The 20,923-nt window shown below is 37.7% G+C and overlaps 1 protein-coding gene across 3 annotated transcripts in view; it reads left to right on the top strand.

Moving 5' to 3' along the window:
* kat2a (K(lysine) acetyltransferase 2A) overlaps window positions 1-20,426 on the top strand; it is a 67,870-nt gene extending 47,444 nt beyond the window's left edge. For all 3 annotated transcript variants that reach the window (XM_063037167.1, XM_063037169.1, XM_063037168.1), the window contains exons 15-18: window positions 14,449-14,485; window positions 16,966-17,029; window positions 17,809-17,893; window positions 19,274-20,426. In XM_063037167.1, coding sequence (XP_062893237.1) covers window positions 14,449-14,485; window positions 16,966-17,029; window positions 17,809-17,893; window positions 19,274-19,467 — 380 coding nt within the window. In that variant the 3' untranslated portion in view covers window positions 19,468-20,426. The remainder of the gene's footprint in view (window positions 1-14,448; window positions 14,486-16,965; window positions 17,030-17,808; window positions 17,894-19,273) is intronic.
* Window positions 20,427-20,923: the final 497 nt, after the last annotated feature.

Genomic DNA, 20,923 nt, shown 5'->3' with positions numbered 1-20,923 from the left:
ACTAATACTACAGTACTTTGTGTAATTCATGTTTCAGAACTATGCAGAAGGGTAGGGAAGCACTGCTATCTGGTAGGCTATGTGTGCCAGTAGTATTGAAGGCAGTACTGGTACACTGACTGCCTTTGAGAGTTGGCTCCTGAGTTTTGGAAGCAGTTCACAAACTTCAGGGTCTAGTTGTGGATCTCTGTCAGGGTACGATATTGTTTAGTGAGGCTGGTTAGTAGAAAGCCATCTTTTCCTGTGGACTCTAAATGCAAGGCCTGATTTGAGTTATGCTCCTGTGAAGGAATGCAAGTGGACTTGGAACTTGTGTCATCTACTACTATAAATCAATGACTGAAATTGGACTGATCTGAATTTGAAATAGGGGCAACATAGGCTAAAATGTTTCCCTGGTCCTGTAGAGGAGGAGATGGAAAATGGTGGTGAATTTCTCAAGAGCACAGATTTGAGAAAGATATTTAACTAATTGTTCTTCTTTAATGTTAGAATGAATCAAAGTTGTTTGAGGTCCAAAGAAGACCGTTATACTAGTTGATGCTGTTTTTCCATCTTGCTTAAAGATAGACAGAATCAGCATCATGTTTCAGGCTGCAGCTCTGTGGCAGCATGAAAGAGGCAATTGATAAGCACAATGGTGATGAGTTTCCTTGCAGAAGACAGATCAGAGAACCCTTTGTAGTTACTGCAATCAGATTTGTCTCCTTTCTTGGATGATCAGCATTATGGTAACTGAGATAACCAGGCATGTCCTGCTTATTTGTGGAGACCAGGTTGTGGACTTGTGTCTGAAGTGCTCTTTGTCAAAACCGAAGCATGGATACTGTCAGCTCCTTAAACCTTGCTGTTTCTTATTTTACCATATGGCCAGGGGTGGTGCTGAGCCCGACTGGATATTTTAGTGTCATGTGGGCATGTAAAGGGTGCTCACACCAAGAATGAAAGCATGGTTGAAGAGGTGTTCATTCCTAGTCATTGTCTCGATGTCCTTGATTAATTTGTTTAAATTCTTGGCTCACACTAAAGTGCATCCTGACAGTGCATTATCAGCAAGTTGCTGAGGACCTCTTGTGCTTTTTCCCTCCATCAACTCTTCGCTAGTTGCAGGTTTCTGTTGGATGTTGGCCTTCAGATACTTTGTTTTCCCTTGAGGAATGATGGAGTTTCTAATCCAAAAAAACTTGTGTTTTTATTAAATCTTGGATCTCATGGAGAGGTCAAAGTAAATTTATCAAAGAACATACAGTATATGTCACCATATGCAATGCTGAGATTCATTTTCTTGCGGGTATAAACAGTAAATCCAAGAAACCCAATAGAATCAATGAAAGACCATACCCAGAAGAATGGACAGGCAACCAATGTGACATTAATTACACAGGTGTATTAGAAGTTCTTCTTACAGCTCCTTCCGCTTCCGGGTCACCAAGGGAATGGCAGTGTAGGGAAAGGTCTCTCGACAAAAAAGAATGTAAACTGCCCCAAAGCTGAAATTAGACGAATATTTAGTATTGTATAACTATATCAACTAAAGGGACAAGGATGACGTCTAAATAAGAATAAAAAGTCCCCCCGATTTCACACCCTACTGATATCATTGATAAAATTTTAGGTTTAAATCCATTTCAGAAGGGATTAATAGCATCTATTTATGATATAATTATGAAATTACAGCCAGGTATATCTGATAAAATTAAAAATGAATGGGAAAGGGAACTTCAACTTTGCCTACCTATAGAGAAATGGGATAAAATTTTTCAATTAGTTAGTTCTTCCTTTATATGTGCCAAACATACGCTAATACAATTTAAAGTAGTGCATAAGGCCCATATGTCTGAAGATAAATTAGCCCGTTTTTATTCCCATATAAACCCTATTTGTGACAGATGTCACTCTGAGGTGGCTTCCTTAACTCATATGTTTTGGTCCTGCCCTCTTTTGGAAAAATTCTGGAAAGATATTTTTGATATTATCTCAACAGTTTTGCGTTTTGACTTGCAACCCCATCCTATTACGGCAATTTTTGGTTTACCAATGACAGAACATAGATTTTTATCCTCTTCAGCCTGTCGGATGATCACATTTGTTACTTTAATGGCCAGAAGATCTATTTTATTGAACTGGAAGGAGACTAACCCTCCTACCACATTTCAGTGGTTTTCCCAAACTATATCATGTTTAAGTTTAGAAAAAAATCAGAAGTGACATTTTTGATCCTTCAGTTAAATTTGAAGAGACTTGGAAACCATTTATTCAACATTTTCATATGATGTAATTTGACCTTTCTGAATCCTCCTTATTAACTTAAAATATATGAATAGAGGAGTGGAGTTGATGACATTATTGAATGTATTCAATTTAAGGTATTGGTCCCGCCTTGTTTTGTTCCATTTGCTTTTTTTTTGGGTATAGTATTTAGCTTTTTTGTGGGGGGGGTTCTTTTCTTTTTATTTCTTTTTTTTCTCTATGATTAACTATATTAAGAGTTTGGAAGTCTATTACACCTGTACTATTTGAAATCTTTTTTGTACATGTTTATCAACAATAAGATTATTCCAATCTCTCTGTATCAATGTTGTTGTTCTGTTTATAATTTTGGAAAATTAATGAAAAGATTGAAAAAGAAAGAAAGAAAAGATAGAAAAAGTCCGCTCAGAATGGTGAATAATACGAGTCGCAGCAACACAAGGGGGCTAGCTTCCCCACGGCTAGCCAGGATGGAGATAATGAGGAAGAGTCGGTAAACCTGACTTTGAATCTTAAAGAGTTTTGTGATTTCCGACAAGATAACACCAAACAACTGGAAGATATTAAAGGAGAAATAGTAAAAACTAATTTGAGATTAGATGAAGCCGAATCGAGGATTGTAGGGACTGAGAAGAGCTGCAAAACGCAGAGGAATTAATAGCAGAAATGCTAAAGCTACAAGAGCAGCTCCAGTGGAAGCTAATAGACCAAGAAGGCCGCTCAAGAAGGGAAAATGTGAGGATCTACGGAGTTACGAAAGGAGCTGAAGGTAAACTCGGATCGGCGATTCCCTTCGTGGAGAAGCTGCTTAGAGAGAACCTTGACGTACCAGATGCAAAAGACCTACAGATAGAAAGGTCCCACCGGGCCTTAGAGCCTCAGTTTCCGGCAGGCGCCCAGCCCAGATCGATTCTAGTCAGATTTCTCAGCTACAGAATGAAGGAAGAGGTGCTTAAACTGGCATGGCAAAAGAAAGGTTTCATGTGGAGCAATTGTAAAATCAGCTTTGACCACGATTACGCACCGGGGATCCTTGCCAGACAGAAGGAATATGCGGAAGCACGGAGGGTCCTGAAGGAAAACAACATCAGATTCCAGACCTTGTATCCAGCTCAACTAAGAGTCTTTTACGACGAAGGAACAAAAACCTATGCTACAGTGGAGGAGGCAACATCGGACCTGGCAGACTGGGGACTACCCGTAAAAGGTTATCACCCAACCGGAGTCGCTACTGGAGAAGATTCGGCGGTGGTTATGGCAGCCAGTGTGGCGAGGATGCTCCATGTGAACCAGAGTGTCAAGCTACAAGGAAAAGCTGCAAATATTCAGACGTGAATGTACAGAGAGTATAGATTAATTAAGAGAAATGACTGAAAAGAGTAAATCGGACTTAAAGGTAAAATTAAAGCTGGTAACTGAAAATAAACTAGATGGAATAACTTGAATGATAACAATATGGTCGAGACATAAAAAAGAGTGAATTCTCCATGATTGTTCACACTGCGGAGGGCCCTCTAACACAGGGTGAAGATAAAGGTTATCCCTCTGAGCTGAGGCAGGTCAGTGCTCAGGCCTCACTGTTGGAAGTCGGGGAAAAATTTCAAATGTTCTACGTGTTCAAAAATGCCTAGGGTTTGGTTTTGTGTTCTGGTTTATTGTTGAGAAGGGATTACTTATTGTTTGTTTAGAAAAGGAGAGTGTTTTCTACTAGAGAAAAATGCAAACTGAACCTGTAAAAAATAATTTCTTATAATGTTAATGGGGTTTTGAATCCAATTAAGAGAAATAAGATTATGTCTAAATTGGGTTCTTACTAATTTTCAGAATTCCAAACCATTTAAACTTCAACGTGGAACCAGACAAGGCTGTCCTTTGAGCTCTTTGATCTGGCCTTAGAACCCTTGGCCATTGCTTTTCGAGAATCTAGTGATATCACCAGTATTTTAAGGAGAGGTATTACCCACAAAGTTTCGCTCTATGCTGATGACCTATTGCTTTTTATTTCTAATGTCGAGACTTCGTTACCTCCTGCGCTTTCTTTACTCTCCTGTTTCAGCCAGTTTTCAGGATATAAACTGAACTTACATAAGAGTGAACTTTTTCCTTTGAATAAATTGGTATCAATTAATACTAACCTTGCTTTTAAAATTGTAAGAAATCAATTTACCTACTTGGGTGTAACAATTACGAAGAATTATAAACACCTACTTAAAGAAAATTTTCTTACCCTACTGAATTATGTAAAAAGGGTATTATCAAATTGGTCGCCCCTCTCGTTGTCGTTGATTGGCCGAATTAATTCTGTTGAAATGAATATCTTACCTAAATTTATATACCTTTTTCAGGCCTTACCCATTTTTATTCCTAAATCCTTTTTTGCTTCTCTTGATTCTATTCTATCTTCTAACATATGGAAAAACAAACATTCTTGATTTAGTAAAGTTCATCTTCAAAAAGCTAAAAAGAATGGAGGTTTAGCTTTACCAGATTTTAGGTTTTATTACTAGGCAGTCAATATATGAAATCTTACATTTTGGTCATATTATATTAACCGTGAGGACTGTCTGGTATGAGTTTCTTTAGAAGCTAACTCTGTTAATAAATTTTATATCATTTCTCTTCTTGGATCTTCATTTCCTTTATCTTTAAGTAAACTAACTGACAATTTGGTAGTTAAACATACTTAGAGGATCTGGACACAATTTAGAAAATACTTTGGTATATTGAGATTTTCTCCTTCAAGTCCCAGTTTTTCTAATTTTTTTTAAAACCTTTTATAACCGATCTAGTTTTTAAAGAATGGGATAGATTGGGTATTAAGTGCTTCCAGGATTTGTTTGTTGGAGGAAGTCTCTTTTCGTTTGAGCAATTGTCAGCTAAATATAGCTTACCAAAAACCCATTTTTTCCGATATCTACAAATTATTGACTTCCTGTGATCTCAATTACATACATTTCCAAAAAGTCCCGATAAGAACTTATTAGATGTAATTTCTAATTTGAAATCTTTTCATAATGGTTCAATATCCAATATTTATGGCATGTTGCTGGGAATGAGAAATACTCCTTTAGACAAAATTAAGAATCTCTGGGAACAAGCTTTACAGACATCAATTTCTGAGGAAACTTGGAATGAAATTTTTAAGTTGGTTAACACTTCATCGTTATGTGCCCGCCACTCACTCCTACAATTTAAAGTGGTCCATAGGGCCCACATGACCAAGGATACGCTATCTCGATTTTATTCGGATATATCTCCCTTTTGTGATAGATGTAACAATGGAGAAGCTTCACTAATTCATATGTCTTGGACATTGCCCGAGTCTTGAAAAATACTGGAAGGAAGTATTCCAAATTTTCTCTGTACTTTTCAAAGTAAATTTTAAGCCTAACCCTTTGACTGCCTTATTTGGTATTGTAGGAGGAAAAGATATTATTTTGGAGACATCTGACTTGCACATTTTGGCTTTTATTTCTCTTCTAGCTAGGAGGGCGCTCTTGCTTAAATGGAAGGATATTGTTCCATCTACTCACGCTCAATGGTTACGTGATGTTATGTCATGCTTAAATTTAGAGAAGATTCGTTGTTCAATTTCTGAATCTAGTCAAAACTTTCAAACATTGTGGGGACCATTTTTTAACTATTTTCAAAACCTTTGATTTGTTGTTAAAGTACAGATGTTGGCTAATAACATTTCACTATATGATAAGGGTTTTTTTTCCTTTTTTCTTTCTTTACCAAACAGCTTTGATCTTGGTAGTGGGCTTAGTTTTTTTTATGTAATAGATGATCATATTTCCATATTACGATTTAATTTAATTACATGAATATAGGGTAATGAGATTGTAAGTGTGATTCAAATATAATGTGTTTGGTATTATTTTATCTTTTTTTAACCTATATATATCTTGTACTCTGTATTCTTCTATGTAGAAATTAATAAAAATATTGAAAAAGAAAAGATTATGTCTAAATTGAAAAAAGAGAGGGCACAAATAGCTTTCCTTCAGGAAGTGCACATGAACCAATCCAAACATGCACAATTAAAAAAGAATGGGCTATAAGAATATATTTTATTCATCAAATAAACTGAGCCACAAAAGAGGAGTAGCTACTTTAATATCAAGTGCTTTAACTATGAACATATTTCAGAGACTAAAGACAAGGATGGACAATTTGTAAAGATTACAGGAAGAATAGAAGGTACTGAAATAACATGGTTGAATGTTTATGCTCCACCAGGTAGTGAATGGTCATTCTATAGACATGTTTTTGACCTAATGACCAGCTCTTAAGGGGTAGTAATCTGTGGAGGGGATTTTAATATTAGGTTAAACCCTGCATTAGATTCTTCAGGAACAGTTATTCAGAACAAACCTCTGACTAGGAAAATGAAATCATTGTCGGAGGAATTGGGAATAATAGATGTGTGGAGGGAATTACACCCCATGAGTAAAGACTATACATATTACTCTTTCCCTCATTCAGCCTATTCAAGGATAGACTTTTTTAAAATATATTTAACATAGATAGATTCAGGATAAAAGAGTGTAACATTGCAACAATTCATTTGTTGGACCATGGCCCAGATTCTATGTCTCTAATTCTGGAAAGGAAAACGAGGAAAACACTCTGGAGGTTAAATTCACATATACTCAATGACTCGAAAGTAATGGAGAGATTAAGGGGAGAAATCAAAGAATACCTAGACCTTAATGACACGGGAGAAACATCACCAGTGATCTTATGGGATACATTGAAAGCTGTACTGAGAGGAAAAATTATTTCCATTACCACTCACATGAAAAAATTTAAAGCTCAAAAATTAGCAGACCTTCAAGGAAAATTAAAACAACTTCAAGTCGTAGATAGCAACAAAATTAATTCTAATTTAAAACAAGAAATTAAGAAATTGCAAAGTGAAATTGATGATATTTACACACTGGAAACTCAAAGAAATTTTCTTTACCTGAGACAAAAGAATTATGAAGTAGGAGGTAAATCAGCGAGATTATTAGCATATAAGTTACGTAAACAACAAGCAGGACAATACAATTCATAAAATAAAGAATCCAAAAACAACTTGTTGAGAGTACAATAGGGAAAATTCAAGAGAGTTTTGAAACATTATCGAGAGCTACACTCTCAACCCCAGGCCTCCGATGAGCCCCATATAGACACTTTTCTGAATTCTTTAGAACTACCCAAACTCACAGATTTTTTTTTAAATTTTATTTTTTTTACAAAATGAATGCCTCTTAGAACCAGTAGCTGCCAAAGAACTGAACGTGGCCATCTTTAGATTAAAGGCCGGAAAGTCTCCAGGTTCTGATGGGTTTACCTCAGAGTGGTACAAATCGCTGAAGTCAGTTAGTTCCATTATTACTTAACACCTTTAAGTAATAAAGGATGTTACAGAGAGGAGAAATTCCACCTTCCTCTAGAGAGGCGATTATCTCAGTTATTCCTAAAGAGGGTAAAGATAAACTAGAATGCGGTAATTACTGGCCAACCAGTGTCCTTAATTTGGATTATAAATTATTTATATCTATATTAGCTCATAGACTGGAAAAGCTTCAACCTGGCCTCATCCACATAGACCAGACTGGGTTCATCCAGCAAAGACAAACTCAGGACAACATAAGGAGAACCTTACACATACTAGAACAGGTTACTAAAGATGGGACAGAGACAATGGTAGTGGGATTAGATGCTGAGAAAGCTTTTGATTCGGTTAGATGGGTATTCCTATATAAAGTGTTAGGAAGGTTCAGCTTTCAGGAAAAGTTTATTAAGGTAATCCAGACTTTATATGACGGCCCTACAGCTCGAATTAAGATAAATGGGGACCTCTCTGACTCTTTTATTTCAGAGAGAGGAACTAGACAGGGATGCTCAATTTACTCTCTCCTCTTTGCACTATACATTGAACCTCTTGCCCAATTAATAAGACAGCGAAACTGGAGACTGGAGCTATGTTAACAGGGTTCTTTACTAGCTGAAAACAAACAGAACACACACGTACAGATCAATATGCACCTAATAGCGCATGCTTAATGTGATGTATTACTACAACATAAAGTAGTCCTGTATTATACAGTAGACTATATGGTACAAGACAAAATTAAGCCACTCGGCCCATCGATCCTGCTCTGCCATTCCATCATGGCTGATTTATTACTTTCAGACCTTTTATTCTCCCAAGCACCTTCTCCTTAGTAATAGCAACTACACTCACTTCTGCCGCTTGATACACTTGAACTTCCAGCATACTGCAGAGCGAAGACAGATGCAAAATTCTTATTTAGTTTGTCCGCTATTTCCTTGTCCCCATTATTATCTCTTGGGCTTCTTTTTCCTGCAGTCTGATATCTACTGTTGCCTCTCTTTTACTGTTTACAATCTGACAAAATCTTGGTATCTTCTTTGAAATTATTGGCTAGCTTACGTTCATATTTCATCTCGCACCCCCCCATGATTATTTTTAGTTGCCTTCTGTTGGTTTTTAAAAGTTTCCCAATCATCTAACTTCCCACTGATTTTTGTTCTGTTGAATGTCCTGTCTTTTGCTTTTATGTGGGCTTTGACTACCCTTGTCAGCCACGGTTGTGTCATCCTGCCTTTAGAATACTACTACTTCTCTGGAGTGTATCTGTCCTGTACCTTCTGGATTGCTCCCAGAAACTCCATCCCTACTAATGTCCCCTTCCAATCAACTTTGGCCAGTTACTCTCTCATGCCTCTGTAATTCCCTTTACTGCACTGTAATACTGATACATCTACTTTAGCTTCTCCCTCTCAAATTGCATGGTGAAGTCTATCATGTTATGATCACTGTCCCCTAAGGGTTCCTTTACCCTAATCAAATCTGGTTCATTAGACAACACTGGCGCCTGGCCAAGTGGTTAAGGCGTCGATCTAGTGATCTGAAGGTCGCTAGTTCGAGCCTCAGCTGAGGCAACGTGTTGTGTCCTTGAGCAAGGCACTTAACTACACATTGCTCTGCGACGACACTGGTGCCAAACTGTATTGGCCCTAGTGCCCTTCCCTTGGACAACATCGAAGGCGTGGACAGGGGAGACTTGCAGCATGGGCAACTGCTGGTCTTCCATACAACCTTGCCCAGGCCTGCGCCCTAGAACCCTTCCAAGGCACAAATCCATGGTCTCACGAGACTAACGGATGCCTATATATATTAAAAAAAAGACAACACCCAATCTAGAAGAGCTGATCCCTGAGTGGGTTCAACCACAAGCTGCTCAAAAAAGCCATCTTGTAGGCATTCCACAAATTCCCTCTCTTGGGATCCATCACCAACCTGGTTTTCCCAATCTATCTGCATATTGAAATCCCCTATGACTCATAGTATTGCCCTTATTACACACATTTTCTATTTCCTGTTGAAATTTGTAGCCCACATCTTGGCTACTATTCAGAGACCTGTATATAACAGCGATTAGGGTCTTTTTACCCTTGCAGTTTCTAAACTCTACCTACAAGGATTCTACATCTACCAATCCTATTCCAGTCACCTCTTTCTTTTTTTCAATATTTTTATTGATATTATATAAATTGCATGAATACAAATACAAAATTCATAAGGATACAAATAAATAATACAAATTACATTACATTTAAATCACAGTAATATGATCACAGTATCCCATATTCCAAATCAATCATGTAGAAAAAAAGATTGAGTTATGAAATGAAATAAAATAAAATAGTTGTATTTTATTTTTAAAAAAATCTACCCCCACTACCACAATGAGCTGGTTGGTAAAAAAAAAAAGGAAAAAAGAAAAATACCTTACCATATGATATTATAATAATGGCTCAGATCCATACTATAATAACAGTTCAAAGATTGTGAAAGTAATTCAGAAAGGGTCCCCATAACATTAGAAGTCATGTTTAGAATCAGAAGTCGAACAACGAATCTTCTCTAGATCAAGGCACAACATAACGTCAGCTAGCCATTGAACATGAGTGGGCGGGGCGGCCTCCTTCCACTTGAGCAAGATCACCCTCCTGGCCATAAGAGACATAAAGGCCAATACCCGCAAATTAGATGGCTTTAATTTTGTAGCACTATCCTCAACAATACCAAACAAGGCAGTCAAAGGATTGGGCTTTAAAGCTGACATTGAAAAGTGCAGAAAAAGTTTGAAAGACATCTTTCCAGAATTTTTCAAGGCTCAAATATGTCCAAAACATATGATTTAATGTGGCCACTCCATTAGTACATCTATCACAGTAAGGGGATATATCTGCATAGAAAAGGGAGAGCTTGTCTTGAGACATATGAATGTACCACTTTGAATTGTAATACAGAATGACAAGCACATAATGATGAAGGATTAATCAATTTTAAAATAATCTTCCAGCTCTCTTCAGATATGAAAATCTGTAAATCCTTTTCCCACTCTCCTTTAATTTTATCTAAAGAGACCTTTCTCAGCCCCAACAGTAGACCATAAATGTAAGATATTGAACCGTTATCAAAGGGTTTCGTCACCTCTTTCGAAGTATTTGATTTCATTATTTTTTTTTATCAACAGAGCCACCCCACCCACTCAACCCGTCTGCCATGCCTGCCAACTTTTATTGCTGAAGAAGTTTTGAACTTGTGATACTTCAGGTTCAACTTATGTGCAGTTTATTATAGTTATTATAGTTTAAATGGATAATTAAAAATTGTGAATTTTGCACCAACTGATGATTTTCAGATTATTTAATGTGGTGGCTGGTCAGCCAGTCTGATCATGTCACAATTGCTAGGGTTTGGATCTCCATTGAATTGAGGTGTGACAAAAGGAGAAAGAGAAATTTTTCATCACAGTTCACTATATATTTGTAGCAGCTTTCTTTGAGGTCTGCAGCATGCTTCAACCCCCTAGAAGTTTTGGGCAATTTAAGTTCAAAATATGTAGTTACGAAATTTTAAAAAGTGAAAAAAAAGACTACATAGGATCAAATGAGGGGCAGGAATTGGCCGTTGGCCATATACGCCCCAGTCCATGACGGGTAAAGCCCTCCCCACTGTTGTGCACATTTGCACAAAACACTGTCGCAGGAAAGCAGCATCCATCATCAGTGATTTCCCCCCCACCCCACCCATTTCATGCTCTCTTGCTGCTGCTATCAGGAAAAAACTTACAGGAGCCTTAGGACTCATACCACCAGGTTCAGCAACCGTCATCGGGATCATAAATCAAAGAGGGGTAACCACTCAACCTCACTTGCCCCATCACAGAAATATTCTCACAACCCATGGACTCACTTTCAAGAATACTTCAAACTAACATTCTCAATATTTATTGCTTATTTATTATTATTATTTCCTTTTGTTTGTATTTGCACAGTTGCCTTTTTCACACTAGGTGAACGCCCAAGTTAGTGCGGTCTTTCATTGATTCTGTTATGGTTATTATTCTATAGATTTATTGATATAGCCTGCAAGAAAATGAATCCCAAGGTTGTATGTGGTGACACTTATGTACTTTAATTATAAATTTACTTTGAACTTTGAGCTCCATCTACCTCCTTAAATATATTTGGTAACTTAACTTCTTTGATTAAAAACTTGCACATGTTGACCATTGAGCAAAAGTCAAACTAGTGTAGGACTTGTATGATGAATGGTAGGACACAAGGGTATGTAATAGAACGGAGCGACTTAGGAGTGCTAGTGCATAGTTCATTGAAAGTGGTGTCACATGTTCTCAGGGTGGTGAAAAAGGTGTTTAGCATGCTGACTATCAGTCAGGGTGGTGAAAAAGGTGTTTAGCATGCTGACTATCAGTCAGGGTACTGATTATAGGAGTTGGGACTCGATGTTGCAGTTGATTCAAGTTATTGGTGAGGCCACACTTAGAGTACTGGGGAGTTTTGGTTGCTCTGTTATAGGAAAGATGTGGTTAAGCTAGAAAGCACGCAGAAAACATTTACAGGGATGTTGCCAGGACTAAAGGGCCTGAGTTATAAGGCGTGGTTAGACAGGTTAGGTCTTTATTCCTGTTTCATCCCCTTGTTGGCTGTAGTCTAGGGGTGTTGAGGAAGCACCATAAAAACAAGTCCACCCTCAGTGTTGTATGTTATTTGTGATATGAAAGGACAAGGCAGACACAAGTGGTCCTATTTACAATATATTTACAGCATTTGCACATATTTACAGAAGTGAGCCAGGGCAACCAAATCCAAGGAAGTGATACAAAAGCCACAATCCACAATACAAAAACATAGGCCAGAACACAAAGACTGCAAGTTTGTTAATATGGAAACTAGCGCGATTCTTTAATGGTTGATTCTCTGCAGCGGCACTCTCTCTTCTCCCTGGTTCCCGGATGCCGGCATCTTTAAATTGTGCTCTACAATTCCTGATTGGAGCAGTCCTGACAAGAATGCAGGTCCAGCAGATTGACAGCGGCTTGGCATACTTAAAATAAGGCTGGCTGGGTGGAGAGAGAGAGAATAGAAAACAAAAGCACGAGCATGCAGTGTGCACATACGTAACAATTCCTTAGTAGGAGAATGAGGGGTGACTTAATAGAAACATTTATAATTATGAAAGGCATAGATAATGTGTATGATAACATTCTTTCCCCCGGGGTAGGCAGTCCAAAACTAATGGTCATAGATTTGGGGTGAGGGGAGAAAAATTTAAAACAGACATGAGGGGCAACCTTGTTATGCAGAAGGATGTGAGTATATGCAGTGAGCTGCCAGAAGAAGTCAGGTACGGGTACAATAGTATCACTTAAAAAGCACTTGGATAGGTACATGGACAGGCAGGGCTTAGAGGGAGGGATAAAGCTTTCTGTGCCTCCTGCCCAATGTTACCTGCAAGAAGATGGCATAGCCCAGATGGTGAGGATCTTTGATGATAGGTGTCTTCTTGAGATAATTTAGTGGTGCCTATGATGTATTGGGCTGAGTCCATGCACTCTGCAGTTTCTGATGCTTCTGTGCCAGACCATGATGCATCCAGTTGGGGTACCTTCAACAGCATTTCCTCTCCGCTGTTTGTGGCACATTGTAAGTGAGGTTGTACCCACATTTTGAGAGATTCAGGAGGGGATTGAACTGGCTGTGTGATTGGATTTAATAAATTGTCTTTTATCATGTTGAGCTTTAAAAGAATAGTTTCAAAGCTAGTCCTCAGAAGGAATGTTATAACTACTTGTACTGGTGCCCAATATCTAGAATTATTTTAGCTGCCTTACAACATATTCATTTCAAATGAATGATTCAAAATTCCTGTTGTAAAATAACGTGTGGTAGTATTCCATGAGCATCACGTTCTGATGAAGGGTCACTAGCCTGTGATGACTTCTCTCCACAAATGTCCCCTGAATTGCCGAATATTTCTATATTTTCTGTTTTTATTTTGGATTTTTGCTTTCCTTGCCATGAGCATTAGTGTACATTGTCTAAATTTTACCTTTTAATCCTACTTTCTATTAAGAAAGCTGCCAATATGTGCTCCATGTAATATTAAGGGGATCTCTAATACACAAGGAAGTGAAGTAAAGTTTGAATTTTCATGCTATATTTTTCATTGATTCAAATCAGCAGTTGAATTTCTCTGTTGATTCAGCATCCATTTTTATTTAGTAGATATTTATTATATGTTTGTTGTCTTCAGCCCATCCACTTTGAGGTTCAATGTGTTGTGCAATCAGAGGTGCTCTCCTGCAGACATGTGAATATTTGAGTTACTGTTGCCTTCCTGTCAGCTTGAATAGTCTGGCCATTCTCCTTTGACCTCTCTCATTAACAAGGCGGTTTTGCCCACAGAACTGCTGCTCACAGAATGTTTTTTGTTTTTCACACTTTTCTGTCTAAGCTCCAGAGAGTGTTGTGTGTGAAAATCCCAGGAGATCAGCAGTTTCTGAGATGCTGTCTGGCACCAACAATCATTCCATGGTCAAAGTCACTTAGGTCACATTTCTTCCCTATTCTGAACTTTGGTCTGAACAACATCTGAGCCTCTTGGCCATGTCTATATGCCTTTATGCCAGGGGTTCCTAAACTGGTTAATGGTAAGGCTTTGTGGCATAATAAAAGTTTGCTGCCACACGATTGGCTGATTAGATATTAAAAAGCAGGTGTACAAGTGTACCTAATAATGTGGCTACTAAGCGGATAGTGATAAGGAAAAGAATTCTCTTTTAATTTGTTCTTTCCCTTTAACAGAGGAAACTGGATGGAAACCTAGTGGCAAAGATAAAGGGTAAGAACAATTGGTCAGTGCTTTTTGTTTCCATGTAAGTTATGCAGGAATACTGGCATGTTGAAGTTAGGAGAAAATGCAAAGTATTTCAGAATTTGAATCTTAAGAAAATAATGACTGGATGAGAGCCATAGCAAAAAAAATTGCCATAACTAAGTTGGTAAACTGGTTCATTTTCACATGTACCAAAGCTTGTGTGCCATCCATACAGATCATTTAATTACAATAGTGGATTGAGGTAGTACAAGGGAAAACAAGAACAGCGTGTAAAATGAAGTGTGATAGTTACAGAGAAAATGCAGTGCCGGCAGACAGTAAGGTATGATAATTCTTGTGTTAATGGTGCTCTCATAATGTTAGTTAGTAAATTCACTCAACATTAAAAGAATAGACATGTACATTCAAATCAACATGGTGTGTGATTTGGAGGTAATTCTGTCCACAGTATTGTTGCTCTTATCCTCTTGACTATCGCTGACAATTGATTCAGTTCAGAGGTATTTATTTTGAAGTTCATGGGAGGATGATGGTGGCAGCCACAGTGCACTGATGATAAGTAGAATCACAGACACGATTTGTGATTTAGAGTTTTTAAACTCTTATCTAGGTGACATAATGTTGAATTTGATTGTCTGAATTTAGTTTTGGGCTCAGAATATGTTGATGTTTGGTGGGATGAAGATAAATGTTGTAGTTCAAAGACATGGCTTGCTTTTTCTTAGGAATGATCATTACCAAGCACTTGATAGTGATAATTGATGTCAGTTAGTATTTCCGTGTGACATCCAGACCTTGTTATAATGGCACTTCTTTCTTGCCAGTGTTGAGAATAGAGGGTGGGGGTTAGTGCTCTCTGGACATTGAATACTCCTGTTTCTATTGGAGGAACATTCATTAATGAAATATTGGATTTATGAAGTTTTATCAATAACCTTGCACTCAATGTCAGTAAGACCAAGAAATTGGTTGTGGACTTCAGGAAGTAAAAGAGCACACACCAGTCCTCATCGAGAGATCAGAAATGGTAAGAGTGAGCAGTTTCAAGTTCCTGGGTGTCATCATCTTTGAAGATCTATCCTGGATGCAGCATATTGATAAAATTACAAAGGAGGCAGGACAGCAGCTATATTTTGTTAGGAATTTGAGGAGACTTGGTATGTCACCAAATACTCTAGCAAATTTCTATCGATATACCATGGAGAGCATTCTAACTGGTTGCATCACTGCCTGGTATGGAGCGGCCACTGCACGTTTGGACAAAGCTGCAGAAAGTTGTAAACTCAACCAGCTCTATGATGGGCACCAGCCTCCTCAGCATCGAGGACTCCTTCAAAAGGCGATGCCTCCTTCAAAAGGCGATGCCTCGAAAAGACGGCATCCATCATTAAGGATTTCCACCACCCAGGACATGCCCTCTTCTCATTGCTACCATCAAGGATGAGGTACAGGAGCCTGAAGACACACATTCAGCATTTCAGAAACAGCTTCTTCCTCTCCACCATCAGATTTCTGAATGCACAATGAATCCAGAAACAACAAATGTGCTGATGTATGCCAATGATAATAAACCTGTTTCTGATATCTATTTCTAAGTGCTTATAAACTAATCATATTATCTAAGTATTTGTTTTAAGTTTGAATAATTACCAGTTTTTTTTCTAATGAGTTTAAGAAACCTTGTTAAGAGGGAGCTACATTTGTAGCTATCATTATATTAATTCCAACTCATTATATATCTACTTCCTGTGCCCACAGCCCCAATTACTTTTTAGTTTTTTTCCCCCAGAGACATCATGTGCATTATTTTCAATGGAACCAACTTTCCAAGGCAAAGTTAATTCACAGTCATTAATCTTGACAGAAAGAGCCCCATTCACCCCATTTCCCTGTACACTTTCAGTCAGTTTTCTCACATTTTCTCAATTACCCTTTAACTCCTTTTACTATAAACCTGAGTTGTAGGAGACAATTAACCTACAAACATATCTTTGGGATGCAGAGTGATTATGCTTAATGGTCTTAAATGAAGAGCTGGATCCTGAAGGATTGCTATTAACAGGTTGCTTTCTGCTCTCTAAAGTACTTGAATTAAGTTTATTGACTTTTGAAAGTAGGAACCATAACAAATGTATTGCTTTCCTTTGTGAAATGAAGCTTATTCTGCTTTTGTGCTCATTTAGTATCCTAAGTATATGATCTATGTATTATTGCAGTGATATTTTATGAAGTCAGCTGTAAAAAAAGTTATTTGTTCAGTCAACCAGCATTTTAAAGTTGACTAAATAAATGAATACTGAATATATATGGCAAACGAACATGTTTTTCATTCTTTACACCAACATATTTAATAGAGATGATATTTCATGCTTGAATTAAGATCCTGCCAGTCAGTCAATTATATGTCTTTCAGTTAACAGCTGTGGAAATTCAATCTATGATAATATATATTCTGATCAATTTCTACTGTGCTTGTATTCCAGAAAAGAATTGAAGGATCCAGATCAGCTGCACAATTCTTTGAAAAATCTACTGGCACAAATAAAGGTTTTGAGAACAGTATTCTAAGAACATAGTTAAATAATTTTCTTCTGTAAATGCAATGGCTCTAGGTTGATTCCTAGCCTTCCGATGTTGAATGGTCATTTTTTGCTAAAAGGTTTAAATCATACAGCTTGATTTGAAATTGAGTGAACTTTGGCAGCACAGCAGTGCAGCTGCGTCTCAGCGCCAGAGACCCGGGCTCAATTCTGACTTTGGCTGCTGTCTGCATGGAGTTTGCACATTGTTGCTCTGATTATGTAGGCTTCCGCTGGTTGCTCTGGTTTCCTCCCACATTCCAAAGATGTGTGGGTTGGTAGGTTTGTTGGCTACTGAGTTGCCCCTAGTGTGTGGGTGAGAGGTAGTGCTCGGGGTTAGCTATTGAGAATGTGGAGAGAATTAAATAGGGCTTAATGTAAGTGGTTATTTGATCTTAGACATGGGTTGATGGGCCTGTTTCTGTGTTGTACCTCTCTGTGTCTTTAAAATTCGGGTTTTGAAGTCATTGTTAAAGTCTCCCTACCCTTTTGGGTCTTCATGTAACATTTGGGTTGAGATGGTAAATAGGTATCCTCTTCAGGAACAACCTGTACTGTTCTGCTTTCAGAATCTTTGAGTGGATGCACTAGACAAAGCACCGTGCTGTGGTTGTGAACTTGCAATATAAGGGTTTACAAAGTCACATCCACCTGCTTCATGGAATTGAATCAAGGCCTAGTTTATTACTTAGACTGCCTGTAGTTTATTTTCATATCAACTGTCCTGTGTATTTCAACTTTTTTCAGAGCCATCCTAGTGCCTGGCCTTTCATGGAACCAGTGAAGAAGTCTGAAGCTCCAGATTACTATGAAATTATTCGATTTCCAATTGGTATGTTTCAGTAACTGCACGTACTTAGTTTTGCTCATTCAACTTTGTTGTAAAGGAGATTGAAAGTATTTAGATAATTAACTCAGCATGCAGTGCTATTTACTTTTTAATTAACTATTTGATCAGATTAATGTTTGAGCAAAAGTGCCATTAGTTTCTGTTGTTAATTCATCAGCATTTTGAAATGGATTCTCATACAACCCAACTTTAATCAGCTGAGCAAAACTTATTTTTTAATGAGAGGCTCAAAAATAGTAATTATATGAGCTTAAGAACATTTTGTATTTTGCATCAGTTAATGGAATTTGAATGTGGATATATTGTAATGGACACAATATATTTTGATTAGCCTCATTCATTGCTTTTATAGAAGAATTTTACTTGGATTTCATTTTCATGCAGTTACTATTGTGGGATTTATAATCACATTCCCTAACCTTTAGTAAGCCAGGCTAACAGTCTCTAAAAATTGTTCGCTTTGGCCTTTTACAGTACTGTGCAAAAGTCTTGGGCACATATATATAGCTAGGGTGCCCAAAACTTTTGCACAGTACTGTATTTGTCAACATGGAGCAGAGAATGAATTTGTAAATCTGGTGGGAGCAAAGCATGTTGGGAATGGCGAGGGTGGAGCACCGCACGGCAAGGGTGTGGGACAGGTGGCAGTGGAGGAGCCCCAGGAGCGGGGGAGGGTGCACAGGGCGGGTATTGCAGGTGCAGTCACACCCAGCCCTGAGACTCCAGGCAAGGTCATTTGATTCCAAGCATTTGGTTTATTGATCATTACAGAATGTGTCTCTGGTGCCTTCTGCTCCCTCCCCTCTCCCTTCCCCTTTTCCCAACCATGATACCTCTCCCTGGCCCCTTCCCACTCTCAGTTTGCAATAGAGACCCATATCAGAATCAGGTTTATCATCACTCGCATGTGTCATGAAATTTGTTGTTTTTTTTGTGGCATCAGTACAGTGCAATAGATAAAATTACAACAGTACTGTGCAATAGATAAAATTACAACAGTACTGTGCAATAGATAAAATTACAACAGTACTGTGCAATAGATAAAATTACAACAGTACTGTGCAAAAGTCTTAGGACTCTAGCTAGATATATGTGCCTTAGACTTTTACAAAGTACTCTGTATAGGTTAATGAATATGTTCATTAGCATTGCAAACTGCCACCGTGTTTAAAGTGCAAACTTTATGAGGAGGATCACAGAGTAACAATGGCATAGAAGATTGATGGTCAGCCTTTCAAGTCTGTGCCATGATCATAAAATCCAATTATTTACCATTGTTTGATTTTTTTCTTTTGAAATAAATTAAAAAGAAGTTCCTTCTATGCAATAAAAAGTCCTGTTTATTTTTTATTGTTGCTTTAGACTTGAAAAGTATGAGTGACCGGTTGAAGAATCGTTACTATGTTTCCAAGAAGTTATTTATTGCAGATCTTCAACGCATCATCACAAACTGCCGTGAATATAACCCCCCAGAAAGTGAATACTGCAAATGTGCCAATATGCTGGAGAAATTTTTCTACTTCAAGATCAAAGAAATGGGGCTCTTGGATAAGTGAAGATACTTGTGAATGAGATGGACGAAAGTTTGGGCATTCAAATCTTACAGACTGTGAAGACAGTAAAGTAAACTAATCTGTAACTCAGTCTGTTCAGTAAATGGGATCACTGAAATTTGTTTGAATGCCATGGTAATTGCATGGGCTGGCCATTGGTACCCACAATGCATTCTTTTCTTTACAAAGGTCCAGAGTGTTTAACTGTTCAAGTTTCCATCTCGCTGCATGCAGTTTCTACTGTCAATGTACACGTAATTGAGACATTAAATGCTCTGCCTGGATATCGAATGATTCACAGAGATGATGTGCATTACAGAAATAATCACCAGGTTGCAATTGTGGCTTATATAAATCAATAATGGAACTTGAAAAAAAACTGATTCTTTCACCAAAATGCATACCACAGTGAGCTTCCCACTTTTCACTCTGTGGAGTCTGTGACTTCAGCATTGCCTGTCAATAAACAATGACAGCATGGTGCAAAGATGCCTGACTACTTTTGCTTTTGTAATTTTTTTAAACCAAGTTGCATTTTGTACGTTTGCTGTAACATTTTGCTCATGTAAATAAAAACAGGAAATTCACTCGGAAATGTAATCATAATTTCTCACTGAAGAAAAATAGCTCTGCGAACAAAGGTAAATGCAGGGCACATGGAAGATTTGAGGGTTACAGTGCACATTTTGTTTCACTCTCACTGGTCTGTTAATCATGCAGTTTGCTTTTATATAATTAGATAACATTGTAAATGTACTTGCACAAATGATCATTTTGATAAGTCATTAACAATGAACATGAATTGAAAATTTATAAATGAGAAAGGTAGTTGCAGGGAACTGCTTTGGTGTTTTAATTTTCTCTTTTACAATCATCAGTGTCTCATTGTCATTAATATCGATTTAAATGATAAGCTGATTTTGGTGGAGATTTTTTGATAAATTGTAAAATAAAACCAAATGAACAACTTAAAAGGGTCAGATTAATTATTTAATGTTGAAGAAAGGAAACTTCTTTAATGTTTGCTAATTAAGTTAATGGCTTTCATTACAATGAAAGTTTTGTTTTCTGAGCCTGCTACAATGAGTAGGAAGCTTTGGTCTATGTCCACACTACGCCGGATAATTTTGAAAATGAAGCTTTTTCTCTTCGTTTTGACCCTCCATCCACACTGAAACAGCGTTTTCATCCCTCGAAAACACACTCCAGAGTGTGTAAATTTGAAAACGATTGTTTCACGTTGTAGTGTGTACAGGGTAAATGGAGAGATTTTAAAACATTGTCATGACAACACCACAACAACAATGCTTTTTCTGCTTCTGCTTGGGACTGCGCAAGCACTGCCGGACAGCTGTTCTTGGTTCTTGATCCTCCAAAATATTCCACATGGAATTTAAACTGGAGGTGGCTTTCAAGCTGGGCCCCTCGGTTTCTCTGTTTGCATCCTCTGTTCTTCTGC

Source organism: Mobula hypostoma, chromosome X1, assembly GCF_963921235.1.
Source record: "Mobula hypostoma chromosome X1, sMobHyp1.1, whole genome shotgun sequence".
Taxonomy (NCBI): domain Eukaryota; kingdom Metazoa; phylum Chordata; class Chondrichthyes; order Myliobatiformes; family Myliobatidae; genus Mobula; species Mobula hypostoma.
Note: the sequence above shows the minus strand (reverse complement) of the source record. Positions and strands in the feature narration are given on the sequence as shown.